At 34.6% G+C, this 24953-nt stretch overlaps 1 protein-coding gene across 4 annotated transcripts in view; it reads right to left on the reverse strand.

The window, feature by feature from the left end:
- RALGAPA1 (Ral GTPase activating protein catalytic subunit alpha 1) overlaps window positions 1-24953 on the reverse strand; it is a 130359-nt gene that overhangs the window by 83699 nt on the left and 21707 nt on the right. The window contains exons 9-18 of one of the 4 annotated variants that reach the window (XM_056492413.1): window positions 22317-22525; window positions 21715-21954; window positions 19361-19549; window positions 18747-18884; window positions 16436-16584; window positions 15061-15190; window positions 14139-14376; window positions 12132-12293; window positions 7760-7900; window positions 1411-1578 (exon numbers count right to left, since the gene is read on the reverse strand). In XM_056492413.1, the coding sequence (XP_056348388.1) occupies window positions 1411-1578; window positions 7760-7900; window positions 12132-12293; window positions 14139-14376; window positions 15061-15190; window positions 16436-16584; window positions 18747-18884; window positions 19361-19549; window positions 21715-21954; window positions 22317-22525 (1764 nt within the window). Of the gene's footprint in view, window positions 1-6; window positions 1579-7759; window positions 7901-12131; window positions 12294-14138; window positions 14377-15060; window positions 15191-16435; window positions 16585-18746; window positions 18885-19360; window positions 19550-21714; window positions 21955-22316; window positions 22526-24953 lie in introns of all 4 variants that reach the window. The other 3 variants (XM_056492415.1, XM_056492414.1, XM_056492412.1) reach the window with 3 other exon arrangements.

Genomic DNA, 24953 nt, shown 5'->3' on the forward strand with positions numbered 1-24953 from the left:
GCTCACCTGCAGCTTTCCTTCCAAAATAGCCCATTACATGACTGTACAGATCCCTCAGTGGAGCCTCTGCTGGCATTCTGTTCTGCCTCTGTGGGGAAACATTTGCCTTCGGCTTCGAAAGAGCATGTACAACAGTTTTATAAACACCACCCAGGGAGCCCTGCGGTTGTGCCGACTCCTGACCTGATGCTCTAAAGGCACTACGACTTTGGACCTGACTAACTGCAAGACCTTCTTTCTGCAAGACAGCTGCTTGAGTTTCTGTAGATTCCTTAACTTGCTTGCCACCAGCCAAAGCAGCATTGACTGCATCTAGATGCCTATATATTCCAGGTCTAACCAGCTCTGTGGCAGATGATGAGCTGCTGCTTGCACTGGTACTGCTGGTGCTGCTACCACTACTGCTACTACTGAAGCCACCAAGTTTACGAAGTCTTGCTTTCCAAGCAGCCTCTTTGTTCTCAAGAGGATTGTAAAACTGAACCGATTCTGTAGATGGCCTAAAAGTAACATGAACGCTGTTTCTTTTTTTAGTTGTTATTTTCATTATTTTGGCCCTATGAGTTACAGTTTCAGATATACTTCTTTTAGTTGGTGCCAGTTTGCTTGTGCCTGTGATGGGAGGCATTTGAGGATCAACTTGTGCTTTAGGAAGAATTTTCTTTGCATGGACAATACGTGAGTTGGTCACTTTTTCATTAAACTGGGCATTTTTATGCTTTTCAGCTACCGGTGCTTCCACGACTAAATCTACATCAGTTTCAGTGGCTGCTTGCCTGTACAGATACCTCTTCCCTTCTTTGCTGCTAGGACTACTTGACCCATGATCAAACACGCTTTCATATTGTTTATCAATATCTAACTGTCTGGCTTTATTGAGTGCTTGATTTCTCGTAAAGAAGTCTACTTGAGTAGGTGCAATATTACTTATAAAGCCACTTGGGTTTTGTTCTAGTTGCAGCTCTGTGTTATTGGCTCTTTCTGCAACAGTGTTGCTAGTCGTGCACTGATCGGTCTGATCTCTATTTTCTAATCCATCCAGTGGTAATCTATCGTTCCTACTTACTGATGTATCAACTTCATGAGCAGAAGCCTCACATTTCTCTACCTCAAAGTTACCGCAAAGTTCTTCTTTTTCTTTAATAAGATATTCTCTCAGAGAGGAAAGGAGATCATCTTCACCTTCAAGGTCAACGTACTGGCTTTGTTCAAAGGCAGTGTTTGCAAATTCTACCGGCCCTATTAAATGACAAAGATGGTCATAAATACTATCCCCAACTTCCAAGGAGGACTCTCTGCTATTTGTATCAGTGATATGGCTTTCAGTGGATCTATGCATTGAAGAGGTCTCAGTGGAACTCTGTAAGCTTGGAGCATGATGGGATGAACTGGCAATGACAGGAACTGCACCTTTGGCTCGTTCCACTGCGAATGGTTCCAGGATGTCAGAGGTGCTGCTGCTTCGTGGCAGTGGCTGTTCTTCATTTAATGCACCAAAAACTTCACTTGGAGCGTCCTCACTCTGAGAAAAATGTCTGACTCGAGGTGGACGTGGAAGAATTTGAGCATCGTCAATGTCTGTAGGAAAAAAGTATATGTAATATGCACAAAAATTTACATATAGACACAATATATAGTTACCACTACATCCTAAGTATGTCATTTTAAAAGCCAGAAAAATTCAGAACCTCGTTTTCTTAGGTACAACAAAAATACTTTCTCCAATACTAGAGTGTTAAAAACACACGCACATAATATCCAGTACAGAATGTAATATAAATGAGTTAGACCATCAGAACACAGTTGTAAATGTTAACATGCATGACAACAGTGAGGTCATGGAACGTTTAGAAATACAGTTAAAGCTAGAGCTGTGCCAATAAGTTCAATAATTCAACCGATATTATTCCAGCTGGCTTGTTCAGGAAATGGTTATTGGAATACAAATTAGCTCAACAGCAGTACTCCCTTTGTGGAATTTACATCTTCAGAAAAATGTGCAACTCCAAAGAGAACAAGGATGTTTTTTGGAAAAAAAAAAATTAGAACTGTCTATTGAATTGACAAACCATTAGTTAAATATATCTGTGGGTAAGTGTATATATATAAATTACTGAGATTTCAGGAAGAACACTATCACACTGTTATATGTATTTTGGGAAATATAATATACTGTACACCTAAGAAGTAAAACTTTTAAATTACAAGGAAGAGCTGGACCTATACAGAAAAGATGCCTATACATAATGCACTATTTTCAGATATACTCTTTTCCCCCAGAATAAGGTTTTGTCTCTCATCTTCAAAATATGAAACTAAATACCTAATGAAAGCTTACTTTCCCCTCTTCTTTCAGTTTTACTCAGGAAAATGTAACATTTATGAGAATTACAGAATTAAGTACTCTGATAACCAAAAACATCCTGCAGCTTCACAACAGTTAACAATAGAGTAAACCCACTTTTGTTTATGAAAAGATCAGAATTTGTTATTACCATTTAAATTAGTGATTCCTTGTTTCTTTTGAGACTCTTAATATGTTAGTGTCAGTAAAAATCATAGTTAACTGGAATGAAATCTGCAGTTCCAACAGGGATCACCTAGGAATTGTACAGAAGTATCTTCAGCTCATTTCACATCATCCACAAAAATAAAGAACCTTCATGCATCTCTTCAGATTTCCTACTGTTATAGAAATACTATATACTATCAAATTACCACTGTAGGCAAGACTAAATATCCCTTACAGACAAGTAAACTAACTGCTATCCCTTCCAGTCCTTTTATGAGATAAGCACTTAAACAGCAAGGCAAAACCAGTTTACTCAATTTTCTGTTGGTTTCTTTTTGATAGAATCCTTTATTCCCTACATTAATTTTTTATTACCTACTACTTAAAAAGTTGTAGAGATGCTGTCAAATCCAGGAGTAACAGTAAATAGTTTAAATGAACACCAGCAAGAGTAATTTATCACAATAAATAGACTTACCTTGTTCTATCTAGACACTTTAACTTCAGGACTGCAATGGTGAATTTACATAATATCAGAACAAAATTTAAGCCCCATTCTCTCCCCTAACTTTGGATGTGTTACAGCTAAAATAAAGTAACTATGTATGTAATTATATTTTTAAATTTTTTTTATTATTACTAAATATTATATATATTACTAAATATTTCAAATTATTACTTCATTGATCTCTCTATATATATTTCAGTAATATTGAATATTGATAATATGAAGTCTCCTTAAAACTTGTTTTGAGCTGCTTGCACTTTTCTCAGAATGTTAGAGATGCATTTTCTCATATTCTCCTTCAGAACAAAGCATAGAAAACAGAGGAATGAGCTATGTCTGTACTTAACTAAACATGCATTCCAAGAAGATGAAAAATGCTATTTCCATGCTCAATTTTTCAAAGAAGTTAAAATTTGAGAGTAAAAGTTTGACCTCATACAAAGTTTACTGAACTGTAAATAAGCTATTAGACAGGAAACTAAGAGATCTATATTGGAAAAAGAGAATAGACATCCAAGCTATCTGAGAAAATAAACATGAACTGAAAAATCATCGAATACAACACAACCTATTACTCCTTTTCTCTTCAGCTTTGATAAGCAACAAATTTCCCATCACTGTTCTTGTTCAACTTTTTACTAACTACATGAATTAACACCCTCTGAAACCAATCTCTCTAGTTGGAACTGTTATTTTAAATTTCCTATTGACTTAGGCAGAGATTAACAGAGATTATGTCAATGTAGTCTCAAGCTATTTCTTACAGCTGCAAAGAAAGGATTCAGTCGAAAGTATGCACGATGATATATATGAGATTAATACATGCAACTATGATATAGGGACCTCATCTTGAGCCCTGAGTATGCATTTTCCAAATCTTTTATAAACTCAACCTTATCTAAAGCAGCAGCCTAGAAATCCCATGCTGTGCATGCATGCAGTGACCATGACCTTCTAGGATGTTAAAAATAATTGGACAGAGAACTCACAAGGCACACAAAGCAGCTCCACACATTGAAATAAATTCAGCTAGATTCATTTCAATGTTGATCCAGAATTAATCTTAGGTGCTCATATATTCATGACAAGCAAATACAAGTACACATCTTCAAACAAGCATGTGGTTGCACTAATAAAGATTCCTTTTTTTGTAGGACAGGAAGAAACTATAGAGATGAAAAATGTTATTGCAATACCAGCACTGAAAACACAGACAATATTTAAAAACCCAAATGAACTGCTCCTTCACAACCAGGGCTCATCCTTGCACACAGCTGCACAGTCAGACTGGAACACCTAAAACTCCCAAGGAGTTTATGTGCTGGCAGGCTGACCCTGTGTATCTAACTCTGAGCACCCTTAAGAGAAACACTGCCCGGGTTCCTCATATGGTAGAGTAAGGAAAAGATTGTAATTGGTACATCTGGCCAATCTCACGCAACCACAACTTTCCTAAATCATCCTTGCCTCTCCTTTTGCTGCTAGAAGGCAGAAGAAAGAGAAGGCAGCTTTTCAGCATCAAGTGTGAGATAGATATGCTTAAATACAAACTCATAGAGAGACATTCTGACATGACAGCATGAGTGCTAATAGAAGATCCCTGTATAAACTGAGGCAAGTTTATATTCCATAATGCAAAGTCCATTTGGGACTTTTTGCTTCTGAGCTTCCAATAGTTTTTTGGGGGGTTTCTTAAGAGAACACTGGCGTTCTGTGAGTTTCTAGGATTAAAAAATAATTACAGCCATACTGACATTAAAATTTTGATTCCCTTATATTTCATCTTAATGATTACTTAATGATTTGGGAGCAAGGTTGTAAAGGCATAATATACACCTCCCTTTCAGTTAATACTTGACTCCTTTAGTCCTAGTAGATAAGGAAAAATCTCTCACCTGCAATTAATTAGTTTGCCCACTGCTTCTAGGAAACTTGCCTACATCTCATTGACTTTTTATTTTAGGTCTTGCACCTGAAAATCCTCAAGGATTCTAGAATTAATGGTCATTTCACTAGTTATCTTCTAAGTGTGGAAGACTGTATTCCCTATGATTCTGACAGGCTAAAGAAAAGTTCTTTTCAGAAATATTGTGGATTTGCAACAGATATACTATACCAGATCACTTCATTAACTAAACACCTTAAAGCATAAATTCTTCTACTTTTCACATACTACTTGAAAAGTTGCAAATATGCTGCACATAGAAATTCAGCATAACAGAAACCACATGAAGGAATTACAATCTTAGGAAAATAATCCTCTATGATGATGGATAATTGGATGTCAATATTGAACTTCTGCAATATATTTTATCAACCTACTGATTGATCTTCAAATTAGGTCTCACAAATTATAGTCAGGTTTTCTGCCTTACTATTAAAAACAAATATTAGTACATAAGGTAAAAGTTTGGTCATAAATGCCTCCTGTTAGACTACCTGCTCAGATTTACCAGTATTCAGTGGGTCCACCTTTCAATGATGAGTTTCACAGCTAAAAATAAGCTGAAAACTACTTCCAAAAACTTAATATTAGGCATCTATTATTCTGGAATAATTTGAAATGTTCTGTCCTACAAGTTGTGTTGGATTGCAAAGTCATTTTGGATAAAAGGCATATTCATATAATCCTGTAATACGATGAACAACTGTCACAACTAGCTAAACACCATTTGTTATCTAGAATACACTTACGATAGAAACAATTTGAGTATTTCTCAAATTACATGCTGTATGTCTGGAAACAGAAGGCTTTCAGAAAATAATATATTTAATATAAGAAGAAAAGGCAAGGAAAATGATAAAGCTTCATGTTTAAATAAAAAGGGAAGAAGAAAGAGAGCACAATTAAAAATGCAGAAAATTAAAAGAGCAAAGTGCAGTCTGATCCAGTGGACAGTGTTTCCCTTTCTCTGCTACTTCCCCATAAACATTCTAACAGCTTGCTCTTTTTCACTAGAGCTTTTTAGCTTTCTGGCAATGTTCAAGATTCTTGGGCATATCATGAAGCTGCTGCAACACCCATCTATTTGAGAAGACATCGAAACCAGGAAGGGCTTAGGACTTTTTCTGTGTTAGAAGTGCAAAGGTCTGTAACGTCACTTTTTTAGTCACTTTTATAGTTACATCTGTCATCCAGTTTTTTAATTGGATGAGTATCAACAAAAAGAATAATAGCAAGAGAGCCATCAGGTCTGGGACACACTACAAGTAATATGCAAGCCAGGACTTTTCAGAAACATGGATGATAAAACTGACTACAAAAGCACTTTTGTCTTGTTTAAGAAAGGGTAATTAAGTATCAGTGATTATGTGATGCAATAATATTTCACTGTGAAAACTCACAACCCTTGTGAAGATGTTCTTAAGGTCTTCATTAAGCACTGACAATTTCCAACAATACTATGACCAGGTAGAATCCATTTTCTCCTAATAGGTTGTTAATGTATCAATCCTATAAAAATCTCTATCTTCTAAGTTATAATCACTTGTATCTCAGAAGAGATACTCTTTGCACTCATACTTTCATTAATTATCACATATAACTTGTAATTTATTAAATTTTGTTTGTGGCGTCAAGAATTGCATTCAAATACTTTATAATTGTTCATCATGAAAGTCTGGTCTCTCTGGAGTGGGTTCTTTGAACTTTCCTGATTTTTCAATAATGTTTTCAGACTGAATATTAAGGCATCAAGTTTCTGTTTCACAACAAGAATTTTGTAACATGTGACACATGACAAAATACAATTATGAAGATACAGCTCTTAGTACTTCTTGGGTAACAAAGACAAGGAGGAGAAACAGAAAAGAAAAAAAAAATCTTTCATAAAAATATTATTGTCATGAAGTCCTTATATTTGTATGCCATTTTGACTATACATAGTCCTCTCGCTGTAATTTCTTTTTTTTTTTCACTCATTGATACAAAGGCATAACATGATTGTCAGCCTCAACATGTTACAATTTTATACCTATGTAATATTTGGAAAAATTACATTATCTGAAAACACGCATTTTTGAAGTCTGTGTTAATTCTAGTTGTCGAATCTATTTGGTCAAAGGAAAGTATTCAAAGTAAGCTACTGTAGCCAACCATCCTGCTGGGCCAAACCGAATGCTAAGGAAAACAATAATCCTAAAAAAATGGATCATTTAGAAAATAACACCAAAACAGCACACTTGAGAATTCCACTCTACAGATTTTTTTTCATGTTTTTATATAGTAATGAAAAAACAGGCATACTCTAAAGCATATTATATGATAACATATTCTTTTTTCATGGGAGCTCAAGTGTATCATCATGGCTGTTCACACAACGTCTATGAAACTGAATTAAAAAATTTACACAGAAAGACATAAATAACAAAGTAAAATTAAGTTCTTCCTTTCCCTCCCTCACTAATCAAAAATAAAAATTTTAGATTAGTTTTACTCTCTGGTAGACATGATATATTGCTGCTTACCAATAAACTGGAAAAGCAAAGAGATTTCTCAAATTTTCTCTTTTATGATAGTAAACATTGGCACAGCACTAACTTCTAACAGTTCCAGAATGGATTGTAAAATAGCATGGTATCTTACAAAACTCAAAATATTAATTCTTAATCTCTTCCCCTCTCCCACCATTCCCCAGAGTATTTTTACTTTGAAAAATTTAATGGTTTAGCAGAATTTGAAAGCAGAAGGTTTAAAAAAGTGATAAAGGGGGTGCAGAAATTAGCAGAGGTGGCACTACCTGAAAGCTCATCAGAAAGGGGAGTGAGAACAATATCAGGCAAGAAGGGTTTGGAAGTATGGATCAGAACAGGAGCACTTTTAGCACTGCGTATATAGGCCGATGGCAGAGCACATTCACCAATGGATCGGCTTCTCATGGCTTTAAAAAGGAAAAGAAAGAAGTGGGGAAGGAAAAAAGAAGAGTGACTATAATGAAAGGCTTGTGTCACAGAAAAAGCAGCAACAGAGAAAACAAAGATAAAAAAGAAGAAAATTCAAAAATTAAAACATTTCAGCACGGCAGATATTGGCAGAGCTGTAAGAAAGAAAAAATCAGTGGACACATAAGACATTCTGAGTTTTCAACTTTTATGTAAAGCAGCAACAATGCCTTTATTATGATGATTACAGAGATTTTGCATTTGAAATCAAGAAGCTAATTAATACATTTTCCCACTGCATCAGGGGTTGAAAAATCAAAGTTAAAGTTACTCCACAAGCACTCTGAATTCAATTTTTTAAACAGAAAAAGTAACTTGTACCACATTTGTATTTTTCTAGTTTCCTTTGATTTTATCCTGAAAATGTGTCTCTGTATTATATATATACCCATACTCTTGAATTCATGTTCTCCAAAAGAGATACAAAATGATAGGGAGAAAATGATCAGTTCTGAGTGGAGAAATTTCCAATAAAGCTTGTTATAGTTCTACATTAAAAATGAAATTACTGAATTGAAATGGCTTGACAATGAAAAGCATTAAATTCTTTAATCCATGGGGTCTGGCTTTTAATTGATACTGGCTAAATCTTGCCAAACTGACGTTTATTCACCTTTTCATGTCTCACTTCCTGCCAACAGTCCTACAGAATAGAAAATGTACATAAAAATTGTGACATTATAATCAAGGTTATATCTGCAGCTTTTCTAATAGATTTAAATGAATCTTTGACATTTGCTTTTTCTTGTCAGAGTAAGACAACACAGCAAGAACTGATACGGCATTGAACCTCAAAGTACACTGGAAGTTCTTAAAAAAATAATATCCATTGCTTCAAGTAACTTCCTTTCATACTGTTGCAAATTTGCTAACTTCTTTTAAAATTATTTCTGATAAAATTATTTACGGAAAATTCAGAGTATCTAGCATAAATAGTGTCAGTGCAATACACAATCAGTCTGAAGTTTTCTCTCCATATCCATATTTTCAAAACAACATGGAATATAGACTTGGAATCTTAGTGCTCCTGATCTGCATGGGAATCAAATGTACATGAATGGAGTGCAGTGAAAGTTGAGCACACCACATTTCTAAACCAGGTTAAAGAACTGTTACTCATAACAACATGCAGATAACCTGGGTATGGCCCATTGAACAGAAAATACATTTGACAAATGCAGCACAAATTAAGCGAAGTCTTAAATTCAGTTTGAAAAAACAATTCAGAAGGACAGACCTTTTAAGACTGAAGCAATGCTCTAGTAAACTTCGTATGACAGAAACTATTTTTTTAAAAAGGGCAATTATGTGTAAGGCTTTAATATCAATTATTTAAGAGATACTGTAATAAAATTCAGGATACAGTTATAGTTAGATGCATTACATTCATCATTGTGACTCTTACAATGAATGTAGGCAAGAGAAAAAAATAAAAACTACACAATAAATATCAAGGATCTTTTCCAGGCTAAGTTATTCTAAATAAATCAAGCTTTTTATATTGGATACTGTGTTGATTACAAATCTTAACATAAAGTGTTCCTTTTGACTGGATTTTTCCCACCATATTCAATTATTAATATTCATTAATGATATTCAATTAAACCGTTAGGTGGAGGCAGACAATATCAGAATATATAGATATTTGATAGTTTATAACCTTCCACTATTGTCTATACAAAAGCAGAACAATAGGTAAGTAAATTCCTTCTGATACAATATTTTTATAGGGCTAGAACCTGCTGCCTAAGCCAGAACTCCTACACCTAACCTTACAGATTTTTCAACCCATATGCATACTATACTTAAAGGCCCTTTTCAAAAATTATTTTACAGAAGTTCAGGCTAAAAATGTACACTGCATATCAAAAAAGCTGTGATTTTTATTTGAGTAACACGCACACACATATTTGGTGCAGCAATAAATATGTGCTGGCATGGTGATGGCTCAAAAAATAGAGGTGCAAAGATGTACACAAAAAAGGTGTACAACATAAAACAGATGAAAAAAACTCCAACTTTGTCTTACCACAAAATATTCAACATGAACATCCCCTCTTATGATATTAAGAGTATATATTTACTCACAATCCAAGGGAATGTAATACAAATCATATATCATGCAACATATTTAAGGTCTGACTCAATTCCAGACTTAGCTTGCAGACCTAATTATAAACTGAAGGAGAAGATCTGACCAGCAAAATGTTCTAGATTTTACTTATTGTGATTATTTTTTTTTATTATTTGACCCTGAATTAACGGCACAGATTAAGAAGCAGCTGAACAGCTCTCTTTGCAGACCAGAGATGCAGTAGCAAACAATTATTTTCAGGCAGTTAAATATATGTAACATTTTGTAACATGTTCCTCATTAACATTTAAAAAAACTGAAGAGTTCGGGATTCTGGTTCCAGCAACTCTTTTTGAACTTATTGTCTTTTAAAACGATCCTAGCAATGCTGGGATGCTTGTCCACAGTTGGTATTCTGCAACATGAATAGAGTTGAAATTTTAACTCGTTGCAGTAATCTGAACTTGGCTTATTAATATCAAATATGTAAGATAATTGGAGGAAAGGAACAAAACCATGGAAGCTAAAGTGCAGTGAAACTAAAATCAGATTACTTTGCTGCTAACCAGGTCAATATATTACTTGATTAGGATAAATTCCAGTCATTTCAAGGCTAACATAATATAAATAGCCATCTTTCAAATTGTAGCAAAACAAAAGCATTAATAAATTGACCAAACAACATAACCTTCTGACAGAATATCTGAAATATTAACAATTTGTAAAGGAGAAATTTTAACATGAGCTTTATCTTATTAAGACAATTAAGATTTAAAACAAAACCACCATTACAGTTAATCACAGACTACACAGAAGCAGAAATTACATTTAAAGTATCTGTGATCTATGAGGAAAACTAGGTGCTGTCAGCCTGAGATACAGAAAAAGCTGTGTGGCATTTGAATGTGCAAAAAAGACAGAAAATTTTGGAGTATGGAGTACATTTTCTCTCATTTCTGTATGCCTTACAGGACAATTAATTCTGACGTATCAACAAGAGTCTTAGGAGAGAAAAAAACTTTAAATGGAGGATTCTGAGAAATAGTCAGATAGAAGGTTTGTCTAAATAACCTCTATGACTTAAAAAATTAACTTCAAATATTTTTGGAAAAAAAAAGAAAATGTTAATTTCTGAAAAGCTATAGCACAATTACATATTCAACTGCCAATATGCATTACAAATTTTTAAAGCTGTGTCAGAATGTACCTACTTCCAAGAAGTATCAGTGAAGCAACAACATACAATGACCAAAGCCACTACTACTATAAAGACAGTAAAGAAAAGTAAGAGATATTCCTTAAAACATTTTTCTTTTAAATACAAAATTACAACCAGCTTAACTTTCCTTCACATAAGCAATAGCACTGAGATCATCAAGATGAGACAAAAGAGTAAAGAAATTTGTAGTCCAATTCCTGTTAACACAGTCTAAGAAAATAATATTAACACAAACAGGTCTTCTTTTTAGAGTTCACCTAAAGCTTTGTTCAGCATAACTCATTTATATAACACAGCAAAGAATATCTGCAAGTAATAAAATTCAGAAATAGGTGACTTCAGAAATGGAGAATTGCACACATCTGTGTCAATCTTTCATTATTGCAATATTCAGGGTATAGTAAAAGACAGCACATTATATAAAACTATGCAGACTTACACATATTTTTCCCCACTTTCCTTTGCACAGTTAGAAAATACTCAACACATCTTGTGTAATGTATGAAAACACATACTTAAGAAAACTTCTCTTACCCACCTATCAGCACCATAGCTCAAACCATTCCAGCTTTTTTCTCCTTCATATACATACAACAGTATTATTTTCCAATCCAGCTAAAGCATGTGATCAAATTAATTAAGAATTAATATACCAACTGCATTACTTTAATTTGCAGTAAGTAATTCCAGTAAACACAAGCTATTCAGCTACCTTCAAAGCACATAAGGCTGCATAATTTACACTTTAACTAACGTGTAAATCATTATAGATAGTATAGCTTTGTGGAAAGAAGCTACCCACATTGCTACAGATTTCAGTTATTAATCCCTTACCCTTTCTCAAATGTCACTTCCATCAGCTCTTACAGACACTTACCAACTGTTTTCTGCCGCACTATGCTCCTTGCCTTTTCTGTTCCTGGAGAGCCAGTGGTTGTAGCACTGCGCTGTCTCATTGGTGCTTGTCCAGGCTGATCACGGCTCCAGCCTCTAGAAAAGGACTTATCAACAGAAGACTTTGGGAATTCATGCCCAACTCCTGCAAAAATAAAATTGTAAATCTATTCACTTCTGATATCACCAGATGACTGTAGATGTGTTCTTTCAAAAAATTTTAAAGCTGGATGGAATAAATTAAATTACTAAAGCAAGCATGAATTCAAAAGCTCAGCCAGCACTAACTCTGAGGGATACTCAAACTTTTTCAGAAATGTTGGTGCTATTAAACTACAGTAATTTTCTTTTCTGAAAAAATGGGCTTACACAGTCTGTAGTCTGATACTACATGTAACTTTTCCTCTACTGCTCCTACCAGATAAGATACACAAAGTCATACATTTCAAAACATTAATATTTGGGGGGACAAGTTTCCAAGTAATTTTGCAAAATTGAGGAACATGAAATAAGGCTAACATAATTTTACACAATATGCAAAACCAAAAGAATTGGATGATGGACTCAGAGAACAAGGTTCTTTGGAAATTGACAGAAAATCCTATAGCAAGATTAAGATGAAACAAATACAGATTTGACATTTATGTGGAATTAAATAAAGCTCATATGAGGAGATATAAAAAAGAGCTAGATGTAAAAAAAAAAAATGAAGTTAAGAATATTTGCAATGTATTTCCTTATCCAGACTGAGCTCATTAGTAATCCAAACTGACACAATTACAATCATTAAACCGGCACCTTTTTGGAAAAAGTGATTTCTAGTCCAACATGAGTAGGACTGTGAGTTCTTTCCCAACAAACAGGGGCAAAGAAATTCGGCAAAATTTGTATGATATCTATTAATTCTAAAGCTGGACTTGATTCTGCAACTCACATTTAGTAATGGAGGCTCCCTCAAACTCTGTTTCACTGTTTCACTGAAGGTTAACACAAACTTTCCTCATGTTGCTCAGATGATTCAAAATGCTTTTTAAAGCATATATTCAAATAACTGTACATATTCTTATCCTATATCTGACTGCTCTTGTTTTTGCTGGTTGGTTTGAGGTTTTTTTGTGGGTTTTTGTTTTGGTTTGGTTTTTTTGGGAGGTGTTGGTGTTTCTTTTTGTTTGTTTTGCTTAACCTGTGGTTTTTTAGTAAGAAAAAGAAGAAAGCTGTGTAGTATTGGAAAACAAAAAATGCATGGTCTGGAATGACCTCTCAATGGCAACTAGAGAGAGATATATTTCTGTCTATCACACAGCAAATACCAAAACAAAACTGTGAATAATGACTCTGCTTAAGATGAGGCATAGAAGCATGTGAAATATTTTTAGGAAAAAAAACCAAAAGCCTATAGCAACATTCTCATTAAGAGAGGGAATCCACATAGGTTGCTTCTCACTGACAAACCTTAAGATAGCACTAGGAAACACCTTCCCTCAGGTTAGACTGACGAGATAGAAAGTAGTCCACAAGGTCATTGGAACAAAACTGGTCTTCACAATGGGCTAGTGATCAATTGGTATCAATTAGTAATGTTCACCTTACTTTTAATCTTTTAACATTTCAAGATCAGTATTCCAGTTGTGCTTGCAATGCCTTAGTTTTCACCACCTGAGTAGTCTTTGTTATTTTCAAGAAGTGATGATTGAGACTCAACTATTTCATTGCTTTGATAAAAGGAGAAAGGCATAACCCACTACAGTGTAACATTTTACTTTGAATTCAACACACTTCTAAGAACTACATTCCATATGTGCCTATTTGTTGAAATAACATGATCATGTTGTGGTAGCTCTTAAAAGCAGATTTACCTTAAAGAAACATTTCAGGTGATATTTCAGGTGATAGCAATGCCTAATTAGTTATACAAAAAAGGTAAGAACAAAATTATCCTGTGCCCAACACCAGCTCAAATTCAAATGATGTCTTTACAGTGTTGTCTTACCTTTGCCTTTGTGTTTTTTCTGCTTCTGCTCACTTAATTTATCCAGTGGCAGGTCACTGAGGTCCAGGCTATACAGGTTTCTAGCTAATACTTTAGTAAGTGTCTCCATTGTCAGTGACCACTCAGTGGCCAGCTCTTCCCAGTATGTCAGTGATGACATTACAGACAGCAAGTCATCCCAAAGTTCTCGAGAAATGTACACATTTAGATTTGCTTTGATCCAAGCTACTATAAGAGTCTAAAAGAACAAAAAAAGTTGGATTGTGAACATAAGTTGACAACATTCAAATGTTACTATTTTAAAGGAAATTTCAAACTGCCACAAAAATTTCTGTTTAGTCCTGACATTCTTCTTCTCACCAGTACAAACAGATTTTTATTGAATTATCAAGTGTCAACACAGGAACAACTGGTCTGACCCATTATCTTGTGTATTCGTTTTTATTCTGCTAAAGTAACTAGAGACTCCACAGACCTTAGTCACTGAGAACTCACCACAACAGCACCTTGCAACTATAAACTTTGAAAGGATTTGCTACAGCTTACTGTAAGGAATTACAGAATTCTCTAAGAAATAAAAAAATCCATCAGGCATGGATAACACAGAAGACTTCATGCTGACCTGAGCTAGTTTTGCTATGGCAGCATGCTAAAACTGTATACACTGCCAGTTATCTTTGCCAGTTATTCCAACACAACTGAAGGACAGCAATTCTTCAATTTTACAGTATCTCAAATACTGTTGTCACAATGTCATTAAAATATAGGCCAGAAAGTAACAAATGTAACCATCTCTTTGACCCACACCATTCACATTATCTGGGTACCATATCAGTGATACAAGATGATAAACAGCGGTTGCTGTATCAAATCTATTCATGAAAATTAGAATTAGAATTAAGGTGAAAATTTGTTTACTTGCCTGGAAAAGAGGTCCTGCAAGTCTTCCTGCTAAAGTGGAGCTTTTCCTTCCTTGATACTGCAAGAAAGTTTGGGGTGGTATTTTCAGCACAGATTCAGTTACCCTGAGCAGCACAAGTAGCATCTGCTCCCTGCAAAACAGTATTAAACTTAAGAGTTACCATTTTGTACCTCTGTATATACCAAGGTATTTTTAAAGGTAATAATCAAGCCTTATTTGCTCAAACACATTCCAAAAAGGTTGCAATTATTACAAAGAGCCTAACTTGGTTCTTGCAAAAGAAATTATTCCAATCTTTTTCACATCTAAGAGTAAGGAATCCCTGTTTCCTGTAATATCTTCTTCCAAGTCATTCAACTGCTATCACCTTCAATGGCTTGAAATGAGAGGTGAAGTTTTAACTGTATTTTCAATCTGAGATTTTTTTTTTTCTATGAATTACAGGTTTTGGTAATTTTACATTACCATTAACATACTTCATAAATTATTTTGTGTGGCACAATCCTTGTCGTTGTGGTCTAGAGTCACTTCTTTACACTGATGTGAAACTGGGAAATACCAATCTAGTAGAATCTGTTTACTATTATCACTCCCAAATTTCCAAGAGGCCAGCTAAACTGGCTCTTCAGAAGAGGCGACAAGCTTCACATGACACATAGTGCCAGCTTTACTTACCCAGAGTTCATGAAATACTACTGACAGACTGGATGCAAGTCAAGTTAAAATTGAATAAATCAGGCATTTGAAATCTCCTTGCTACTTCTTCATTGTAACAGAGAATGGTGGAAATACAGTACCTGATTACAGACTACTATTTAAAGGAGTGGAAAATAATAGAAATTCCTTTAAAGCAAGGTCCCTTGTACCTGCTAGGCACCGAAAGCACTGGAAAGCCATGACACAGTTACACATTACACAGTACAAAGAACACAGTACACAGACTCCTCTATGCAGTTACAGGTCAAGAACAACACACATCTGATTTAATAGTTATCTATGCTTGTCAGGGGCTTTTTTGTTTATGTTTAAATAAGGCAGTGAAGCTTCATATGTTTCAATATTTTTAATACTTTGGTGCATGAGCAAAATGCCCTGGAAAAAATCATCAGTAGCTCCTTAATAACAGTCTGTATATCTCATCTTAGTCCTTTCTGCATTGAGGTCTAAGCTGCCACAAATTAACTAGGAGCTTACTATATGCTTTAAGAAGGTAGATAATCTTCCCTGTGCTAAGTTGTCTATGCTGTTCCTGTATTTACTGACTTAGAGGAACTGGTTTGTATAATCAATACCACTCTTCTGTGTTTTCTACCAAGTATATTTTCACATTTGTCTTGTGAATTTATAATCTAAGATTAAAGCATTAGAATTTTACCATGTCTTCTTGTCCATAGTCACTTGGACTACCATGTGGCGGTAGATGTTGAGAATGCGTTTGCACATATCAGTGTGTTCGTCCAGCAGAGCTTTAAATTCATTTGCAGGTTCAAGAAAAAATATATTTGAAGAATTTATTATAAAAACCTGTAAGGAGAAAAGATTGGATGTCATGGTCCTGAAGCACTTCGATGTTTTCAGCAATTCAGTTGGTAGAACCAGCAAGAAAAAATCTATAACAGAAAATCTTTATCAGAAAAGGTTGTATATGCACATGGAAGTGTATGTTTAAATATGTCAGTTTGAAGTAATGATTAAGCAACCATGAGATCTTTTCCCCATTTTTTCTACAAAACCTATTTGTATATTTTTGTTCTTACAGACAGATGGTTCAACAAGCTACTAATATGGTTAGTTTAATATGATAGACAAAAATGTCCCAGTGAGAAGTCCACTGCACAAAAGTCCCACCTGTAAGCCAGGAACTGACTAGTACAATATATGGTAAACTGCTTGCAGTAGTCCTGGTACACAGTGTGTGCTTTAGCATGACACAGCCTGTATTACGTTCTGGGAAATGAAAGCGTTCCTCTCCCACTGGGATCAGTAAGGCTTACCAAAAGTAGGAAACTGGACATGTTCCCCAAAGTGACTGACTTCAGTGGGCAGGGAATTAGGGCCTTTAGAATGAAAATTATGAAAAAAAAGTAGACAAGGACATTGTAGGAAGCAGCTACTGAAGTGTTACCATATTTTTATGTAAGTTTAGAAAGCACTTGAATCTGAGGCCTAGACTGTCAACTGTTTTTTTACATGTACAGGAAGTCATTGGTACTAAAGTCATAACTTCCCTCTACTGAAAGCTTTGGATTTTTAATAATTAAAAACTATGAGTATGCAGTTTTACATTCACTAGCCTGAACTAATGAACCTAACCTATGCTTAATGCCTAGAGATAAGTCTATGCAAGCATTAAATGGGAAAAAAAACCCAAGACAGAAGTCTTAGATTATTGATTCACAGAGAAAATCAAACATGGTTCCAGGCTAGGAAATCTCTCAAACTGAGACATGGTACTGGGTTAGAATGATGTTTTGACTCTGTTTCAGGCTAAAAAAAAAAATAATATTTGGTAGTCAAATGAATCTTTGTCTAAAAACTTCAACATGAATAATCTTCCAGACATTGTCAGATGTGTAAGCCTTAGTAGTATACTGCAAACAGAAACAGACACTTCACATTTCTTTTCTCAGTAACACTTCATATTCTAAAAAGTTGTTGAAAACAAAGATTATGAAGCTTATATTATTGTAACATATTTGAGTTTAAAAGTGTTTTCAATTACAAATTTTATATATAACAGTGTACAGCACAAAAAAACCCTCTATTAATAAGATTATTCAAGCTGTAGTAAAAATGAGTTTTACTTTGCATGGTCACACACAGTAAAGTGGCAAATGTTATTTTATTTTGTTCAGAATCAATTTTCTGCTGGATATAAGAATATTATGAGGCTGGAGTCATATACCCACCTATATGAATGTATGTGCACACACATAAACAAACTACACACACTTTATAACCATAAGAGCATTTCAAAGACCCTCAAATGATACCTTCCCAATTTTCCATAGCCTCACCTTCAGTGAAGCCGTTTGATAAACATTTGAAATTAATGCAATTTCTACCCTGCCTAGAAGCTATTAAAAAACATCTGTTAGGGTACAACTGCAACTCTTGCTTTCCTTAACAGTATCACCGGAAAGTTATGGCACCTCATCAAATTTTCAAATATGCTGTAAATTGAGAAAAAGAGGAAAAAGTATCCTTTGTGCACCTTATTAATCAGACTAGAAAAACTACAGGATTGGATATTTTGGCTTTTGTAACTAAGAGCATAAAAGAAAAAAGCCTCTAAACATTCTCATAGAACACTTAGTTAGAATTATTAGAAGATGTTGCAGTAGCATGAATATTATTTTTTCTCAAATATAATGCAGAGGAGAATGCATGTTCTGATGCAAAATCAAAAGATTTTTTTTTTTTTACTGTATTACTCAACACTGGTCTATACATTGTCCTACTTCAGGTCAATAAAAATATAGTGAACCAGTGCATTTGTCTAACATTTATCATCATACTTGCTGCATATAAAATAATTTTAAAATTGAGAGACGCTTTAGAGATGCTTGGGATTTCCTCTTGGAAGTACTGCACTACATTCCACTCTTTATGTGCTTTTAACAAGAACTTTAGGTAATTTTAAATAGATAATTTAGATAAAATTAAATACCAAATCTGTTTCATACCTGCAATACTGACTGCACTCCAGCTCGTACATTTTGCTCTTCAGTATCAATTTCAGATGTTTTATGCAAAGCATCTTCGTAACAGCCATTTCTTGTCCAGTTTGAATTTCTAACACGACTGGAGTTCATCCCTTTTTCCTGAAAAATATTTTTTCTTAAAATTCCACAGATTTTTAGGCAAGTATTTTGGCTTTAAATTAAAGGAAAAAGAACATAGGCACCAAATTATAAACAACAGCAAGCAAATGCACCTGAGACACAACAATATTTCATGAGGCTTGTAGCAACTATCTTGAAGTACCTGAATGGAGTAAGTACTATTTCTGTCATCCTTTTATCTGTATATAATTTTTACACAGTTGAAAGTTGGCATACTGTATAATCCACATCTTGAAAACAGTTCATAAAATTACATGAAATTTTAAATTGAGCTAAGCACATTAAAAAGCTACAGATAATGGATAAAATTGGTAGCTCATCCATACAGTGTTTTACCATTGATTTCCCCCAATAAACATTCTGGCACCAGAGAAAAGCACATATAAACTATCAAGGAAGCCACTTCTCTGTCTACTGGCAGATTAATGCACAAATATTAACCAATAATATTTTACCTCTTCTCTTTCTTTTCCTTTCTCTGATGAATTATGGTCAACATTTTCATCACAATCTACAGTTGTGCACTGCATTATTTCTTCAGGTTCTTTCATAAATAAAGGTTTGTCTTCTTGTTGAATCCATTCTTGATACACCTTCACCACCTTCCTCATGGCAGCTGCTTCACATATCGGCAACAGGAATGCCTGCCAGTAGAAAAAGAAAGAAAGAAAACACTGTTACAATATTTGAAATAAATTGGGCTCTATAATGCACAAGTTCTAAGAGAGAAAGGTAGAAAAATACAGCCACTGTAGGATCCTACCATACAAACTATTGCCAAACCTAAATCTTTGCTCACTTTCTTCATAAGTAAACTGAAAACATGAAAAAACACTGCATTTAAACAAGAAAACTTATCAAGAAATACTTTGAAAAAGATGAGAATTCATGTGGTCATATCTACTTAGCACCTAGACTTCTGAAATTAAGATCCAAACACCCATCTAAATATGTAAAATGAATCAGACGAAGTTCCTATTACATCTTCCATTCAGAGGATTTGGAAAAGTGGAGTTAAACCAGCTCTAAATGACTAAGAAAAATTCAAGTGACACACAATACTGGTAGTTGTCTATCTTATTTTTAGCTAATTAACATTTTACAAAACAGTATCCTTAAAGCAAATGATTCACTGAAAAGATTTCAGTATTATTGTTTCTAAAAATCATGCCTTTTAGTTGGTGAGATGGTCGATCACTGCCCTCTTCAGAAGGTTTTCTGTACTGGCTGTCTGGTAACAACTAGTCATAGACCAGAAACATTTCAACATTAGTCAGATTCTAACTAACTATACCTTAGCAAAAACCATGATGCCCTAATTATATATTTGGAAGAACAGATAACCTACACTCACACATAGTTTTACAGGGTCTCTGCTTTGACTGTTGAAAACTAGTTGACCATGTGTTTAAGGAGAGCCACAACACAGGTAGTATGCTCACTCTGGAAGCAGGGATTTCATACCATTATCACACTAAAATGAATTCAGCTCTGTATTACAGGATTAAACTGAGAATTTCAGTCATATACTTGCTCATCAACCTAACAATCTTCTGCAAGCCCATATATATTTTTTGTACCCTCAAGTCTAAAATGCATAACACTTGTTCTCTGCAGAATCTTTCCACCACTCTGTACCTCTGAAGCCTCCTCTTGACAGGAATAACTTAGTCCTAATGTTTTAGAAACATTATAAACATCTTGTGTATTAGAAATTAATTTACACTAAAAACTCCTGGCTATATAGTGATGTAAACAAGATGTCATAATTGCACATGAAATCCAAATAATCTACATAAACTCACAGAGTGACTTCTGAAAAGACTGAAGAAAACTACCTTTGCTTCTTTTTACTGTGGGGACAGTGAAAAGTAGACCATTGATAATTTACACTCCACATTCAATGTCTCAGACTCTTTAAACCCTTGAATTTGGGTAACTCTGCTATGTCCTTCAGTAATGTGTCCAAACTCTTCAATATAAGAGATGTAGATAAGCTTCTGACATTTATTTGTCTCATTCAAAAATATTTACATCATCCAGATAAATGAGTTTTAAAATGTTAAGCTTTCTGCTGTTTAAAGCAATTGGTGTTGTGCATTTATTTAACTTGAAACTTAGCATATCTTTTTTTACTATTATTCAGAAAACTCTCTTTGTCTTTTCATCTATAGCATGGGGCATAAATAAAGTTTATCTTGTCCCATTCTCCCACATTGAACTCCAAGTTACCATTAATAAAGACTCCATATTCTGGCATATGTTCTCACTTTAAATTAGTTTTACTAGTTTCCAGTAGAGAAATACTATTCTGAGTATGCTCTGCTAACATTTCTGGTTGCAGTGAAATCAGAAAGAGAAGTTGCTACCTTTCATAGCCATCTGTCCTACTCTCCTGATGAACACTATCAAGGAAAGGACATTTGGATGCTCCTAAAACAGCTCGGTAACAGCTGCAGACTCCCACAGGAAGCTTATGTTAATATGGTTGGCTGTGAGTTCCAATACCTACAGTATTGATGTATGAAAAGATTAAACATTCCCTGTCTATGGGGAACTGTAAAGACCAAGTTAAATGTTGCTGAACTGGTTATTAATGTTATAAAATTAGAAAAATGAGGAACTAGGGGTATTCTGCACAGAAAGTATTTCAGAATTTTAGCTTTCTGATTTTTGAAGGCAGGATGACAGAAAAAACCTGTAACTTGGCATAATGCTCGCTTAACAAGTGCTTTTGAAAGAAAACCATGACATAATGAAAATATACAATATAATAATCAAGATTCCTTCATTCTAAAGAGTTTTTTACCTGTCGAAAAATTTCAGTTAGAAAATTAACATTGCTTCTTTTAGAAGAAAAGACTCTCCTGACAATTTCAATATCAGTTAAATGCTCTTCATCAATACTGCAGAGGCTGGAAGAACTTGGTTCTCTCTCTGTTAGAGTACTTGTATTAGAATGAGATTGTTCTGGTTCTGCATTTCTATCCTGCTTATCAGTACTGTCGTTTTTGCTGTCCTCCCTTGAAGCCATGCTAGCAGCTGCTCTCTGAAAAAAAAATTAAAAAAAAAAAAAAATCAAAAGTTCCATAGTTCATTTTTAGTACAGCAACAAATCAATACAATTTAAGTATAATTTAAACAGCAAAAAGAATTGAAGAACAAACAAAAGGATTTACTGTGTTTCAAGGTTTCTAATGTCCAGCTGATTAAAAACAAATCACATAATTTGAAAAAAGAAAGCAGCATTGGAGGTCCTTCTGAAGTGAATTAATAAACATACAAGTTGGTTAGAAATTCCTTTTTCTAAAAAATTTTTCATTAGTTGTAATCATTGGAGGAAAGCATACTGCTGACATAACAATTAAACCAAAAACATGAAAACAAATAAATTTTTGTGTTTGGTTTTACCTGAATATTCTTTGGCACATTTTCACCTTCCATCCCAGGAATATGAGGTCCTGTATGAGGTTTTGGCTCAAGCCAGAAAGACACCAACCATCGAATGACAATAACTCGAGCCTTAATGAAAGGTTCCTTTGTGCAATATATTGCTTCATTGGTTTCAGCATCTTTCTTAACTATTACGTAGTGTGGCTTTGGTCTCATTTGTGGTATATCTGTATGAAAATATATGTATAAAAAGCTATATAAATATATATATATATATATATATATATATATATATATATATATATATATATATATATATATATATATATATATGTATATATATGCAGAGAGAAAGGCCTGAAAAAAAAAATAATTCTAAAACCATAACCAATACACATGAACTTTCAGAGGTGTAGTTTTTATGCATTCACTGTTGTACCACTCATTCCACGATGTGCTGGAATGGATGCAACAGAGAAAATGTCAAGAATTGTAAGACATCAATACACTTGCAATTTTCTCCTGAAATGACTCAATACTGTTGGTCCAAAAGACAGAAACTTACTTCTGCTATGTGGAACCTTTCATTTTTTATCTGAAAGTGATTTCTATACCCTTACGTTTTTGCATGCATTTTTTTCTATGTAAGTAAATACATTTTATTTTCAGGTTCTTTTAAGCTACATTATACTCAATATTTAAAGATAAATTTCAGCAAACTCACTACTTCAAATTTTCATTGAAAACTACGAAGTTCCAAGTAGCAAATTAACTGTCAACTAGACTGTGACCTATACAAGAAAACTATTTTCATATAAAATTATATTGTCAAACCTAAAAATAGCTACAATGGGAGAGACATAATTCCAAAACACAAATGCAATAAACACAGCCTCTTCTGCCCCTGCAGAAGATGAAAGATGAATAGAACAGAAATCCTGCTCCAAAGCCACATGAGCTTTGCAGTTTCACCTAGGGCCCCATTTGCACTGGCTAATTTTGCTGGACTTTGCTGCCAGACCGCAGGCACATACATTTTCCTATGACTTAGCTGCAAGATGCAATAGCTTCTATACTGGCTTGTAGGGAATGTAATGAAGGATGCTCAGGGGCACATCAGCTGGCAGCAACTGTGGTCGTCTGAGGACTAGAACTGACAACTCCATTTTCGCCATCCCATGTTCTACATGATGGTTCAGAACTGTTTAGCTTTTCTGGTTCTCTACTGTGCTAGAGTCATCAGTACTCCTGAATCTGATTCAGAAAAAAACCATGACAGTACTTAACTCAATGTGGATGGAATGAACATGTGTGGAAAAAGCACCACAAAGATAGGGGGACACACGGATATTATTTTTCAATTGTGTATTTTTCTGTGACTTAACACTGCAAAATGTCATTTCTGGGTTTTAAAACACAAGACATGGTGCAGAATAGCTCTGCATTACCAATCATCAACCTGAAGCAGCAACGGTACTTTCATGTGCTAACATTTCACTGAAAGTGGCATGCCAACCAACCATAGTCCTAGTCCTATAAAGTCAATTATGAGATATACTCCAAAACAAAAAGAAGACAAAGACTTGTGTGAGGACTGATTATGATATGTGCTGTCAGGACATGATGCTGATGTTTCAGTATTATGACTTCCAACCAGTGACAGCAAAAAAATCCCAAGAAACTCAAACCAAAAGAAACCCAAAATAAACAAAAATCCAAACTTAGGAACGTTTCCTGTACAAACTTCAAAACTACATCCACGCTTTTCAATGGAAGCATTATTTTCAGAGGAAAAAATCCACGATTCTTGCGTACCATCTACCTAAGTAACAAACAAATGCACAGAATACTCTTTGACAAGTTTACAAATTATTTATTTATTGCAGTTAATAAAACCCCAGTACATTGTTTTCATTCTGTGGAAAGCAGCAGGTTAGTAAGAAAATTAAAAATTAAGGTATCTTAAACAAGCATATGTAACAGTACAGCCTCTGAAAAATGAAGCAAATGCCTGGTATCACAGCATTTAAAGTTGCAAAAATCAGGTCTCTCTGGTATCTACTGGCATTCAGCAGGGCACAAAGGCTGCAATACTGGCAGTATTTTCAGAACTAAACATGCAGTAAACACATTTTTGCAGCACACTGTCTCCTCCTTGTTTCATGACAACCTCTCAGAACATTCTCTTTCTATAATTTGTTTCAATTGCATTATGTGCTGCAGCTGCTTCTCAAATGCATCCTCCTTCCAGCTGCTTCTCAAATGTATCCTCCTTCCAGCTGCTTCTTGTATTTTCAAATTCTGTCCATCTTGGAAGAAGGTATCAAGGCTTCAGATGAGAAAACAGACATAAAACCGAAACAGATCTTGTTAGATGGACTCCAAGAGCACAAGAGTAAATATTCCCCTCCCCCAACTTTCCATTTTTTCTTTCTATTGTGTTTTGGGCTTTTCCCACCCCCTGCTCTTCCCCCTCTGGGAACCTGATGTGAGCTGATGACAAAAAAGGCAGTAAGCTGAAGGGAGTGGAAGACATACACAGGGTAGAAAATGAACAGGCTAGTAAAAACATTGTAGACACCTGTAAGCTTTGACCATGCTTAATTTTCAAGACAAGAGGGTTCATAAGGAATGAAGAGCTAGCCACAGCTGTAG

Source organism: Oenanthe melanoleuca, chromosome 5 (genome assembly GCF_029582105.1).
Source record: "Oenanthe melanoleuca isolate GR-GAL-2019-014 chromosome 5, OMel1.0, whole genome shotgun sequence".
Lineage (NCBI taxonomy): Eukaryota > Metazoa > Chordata > Aves > Passeriformes > Muscicapidae > Oenanthe > Oenanthe melanoleuca.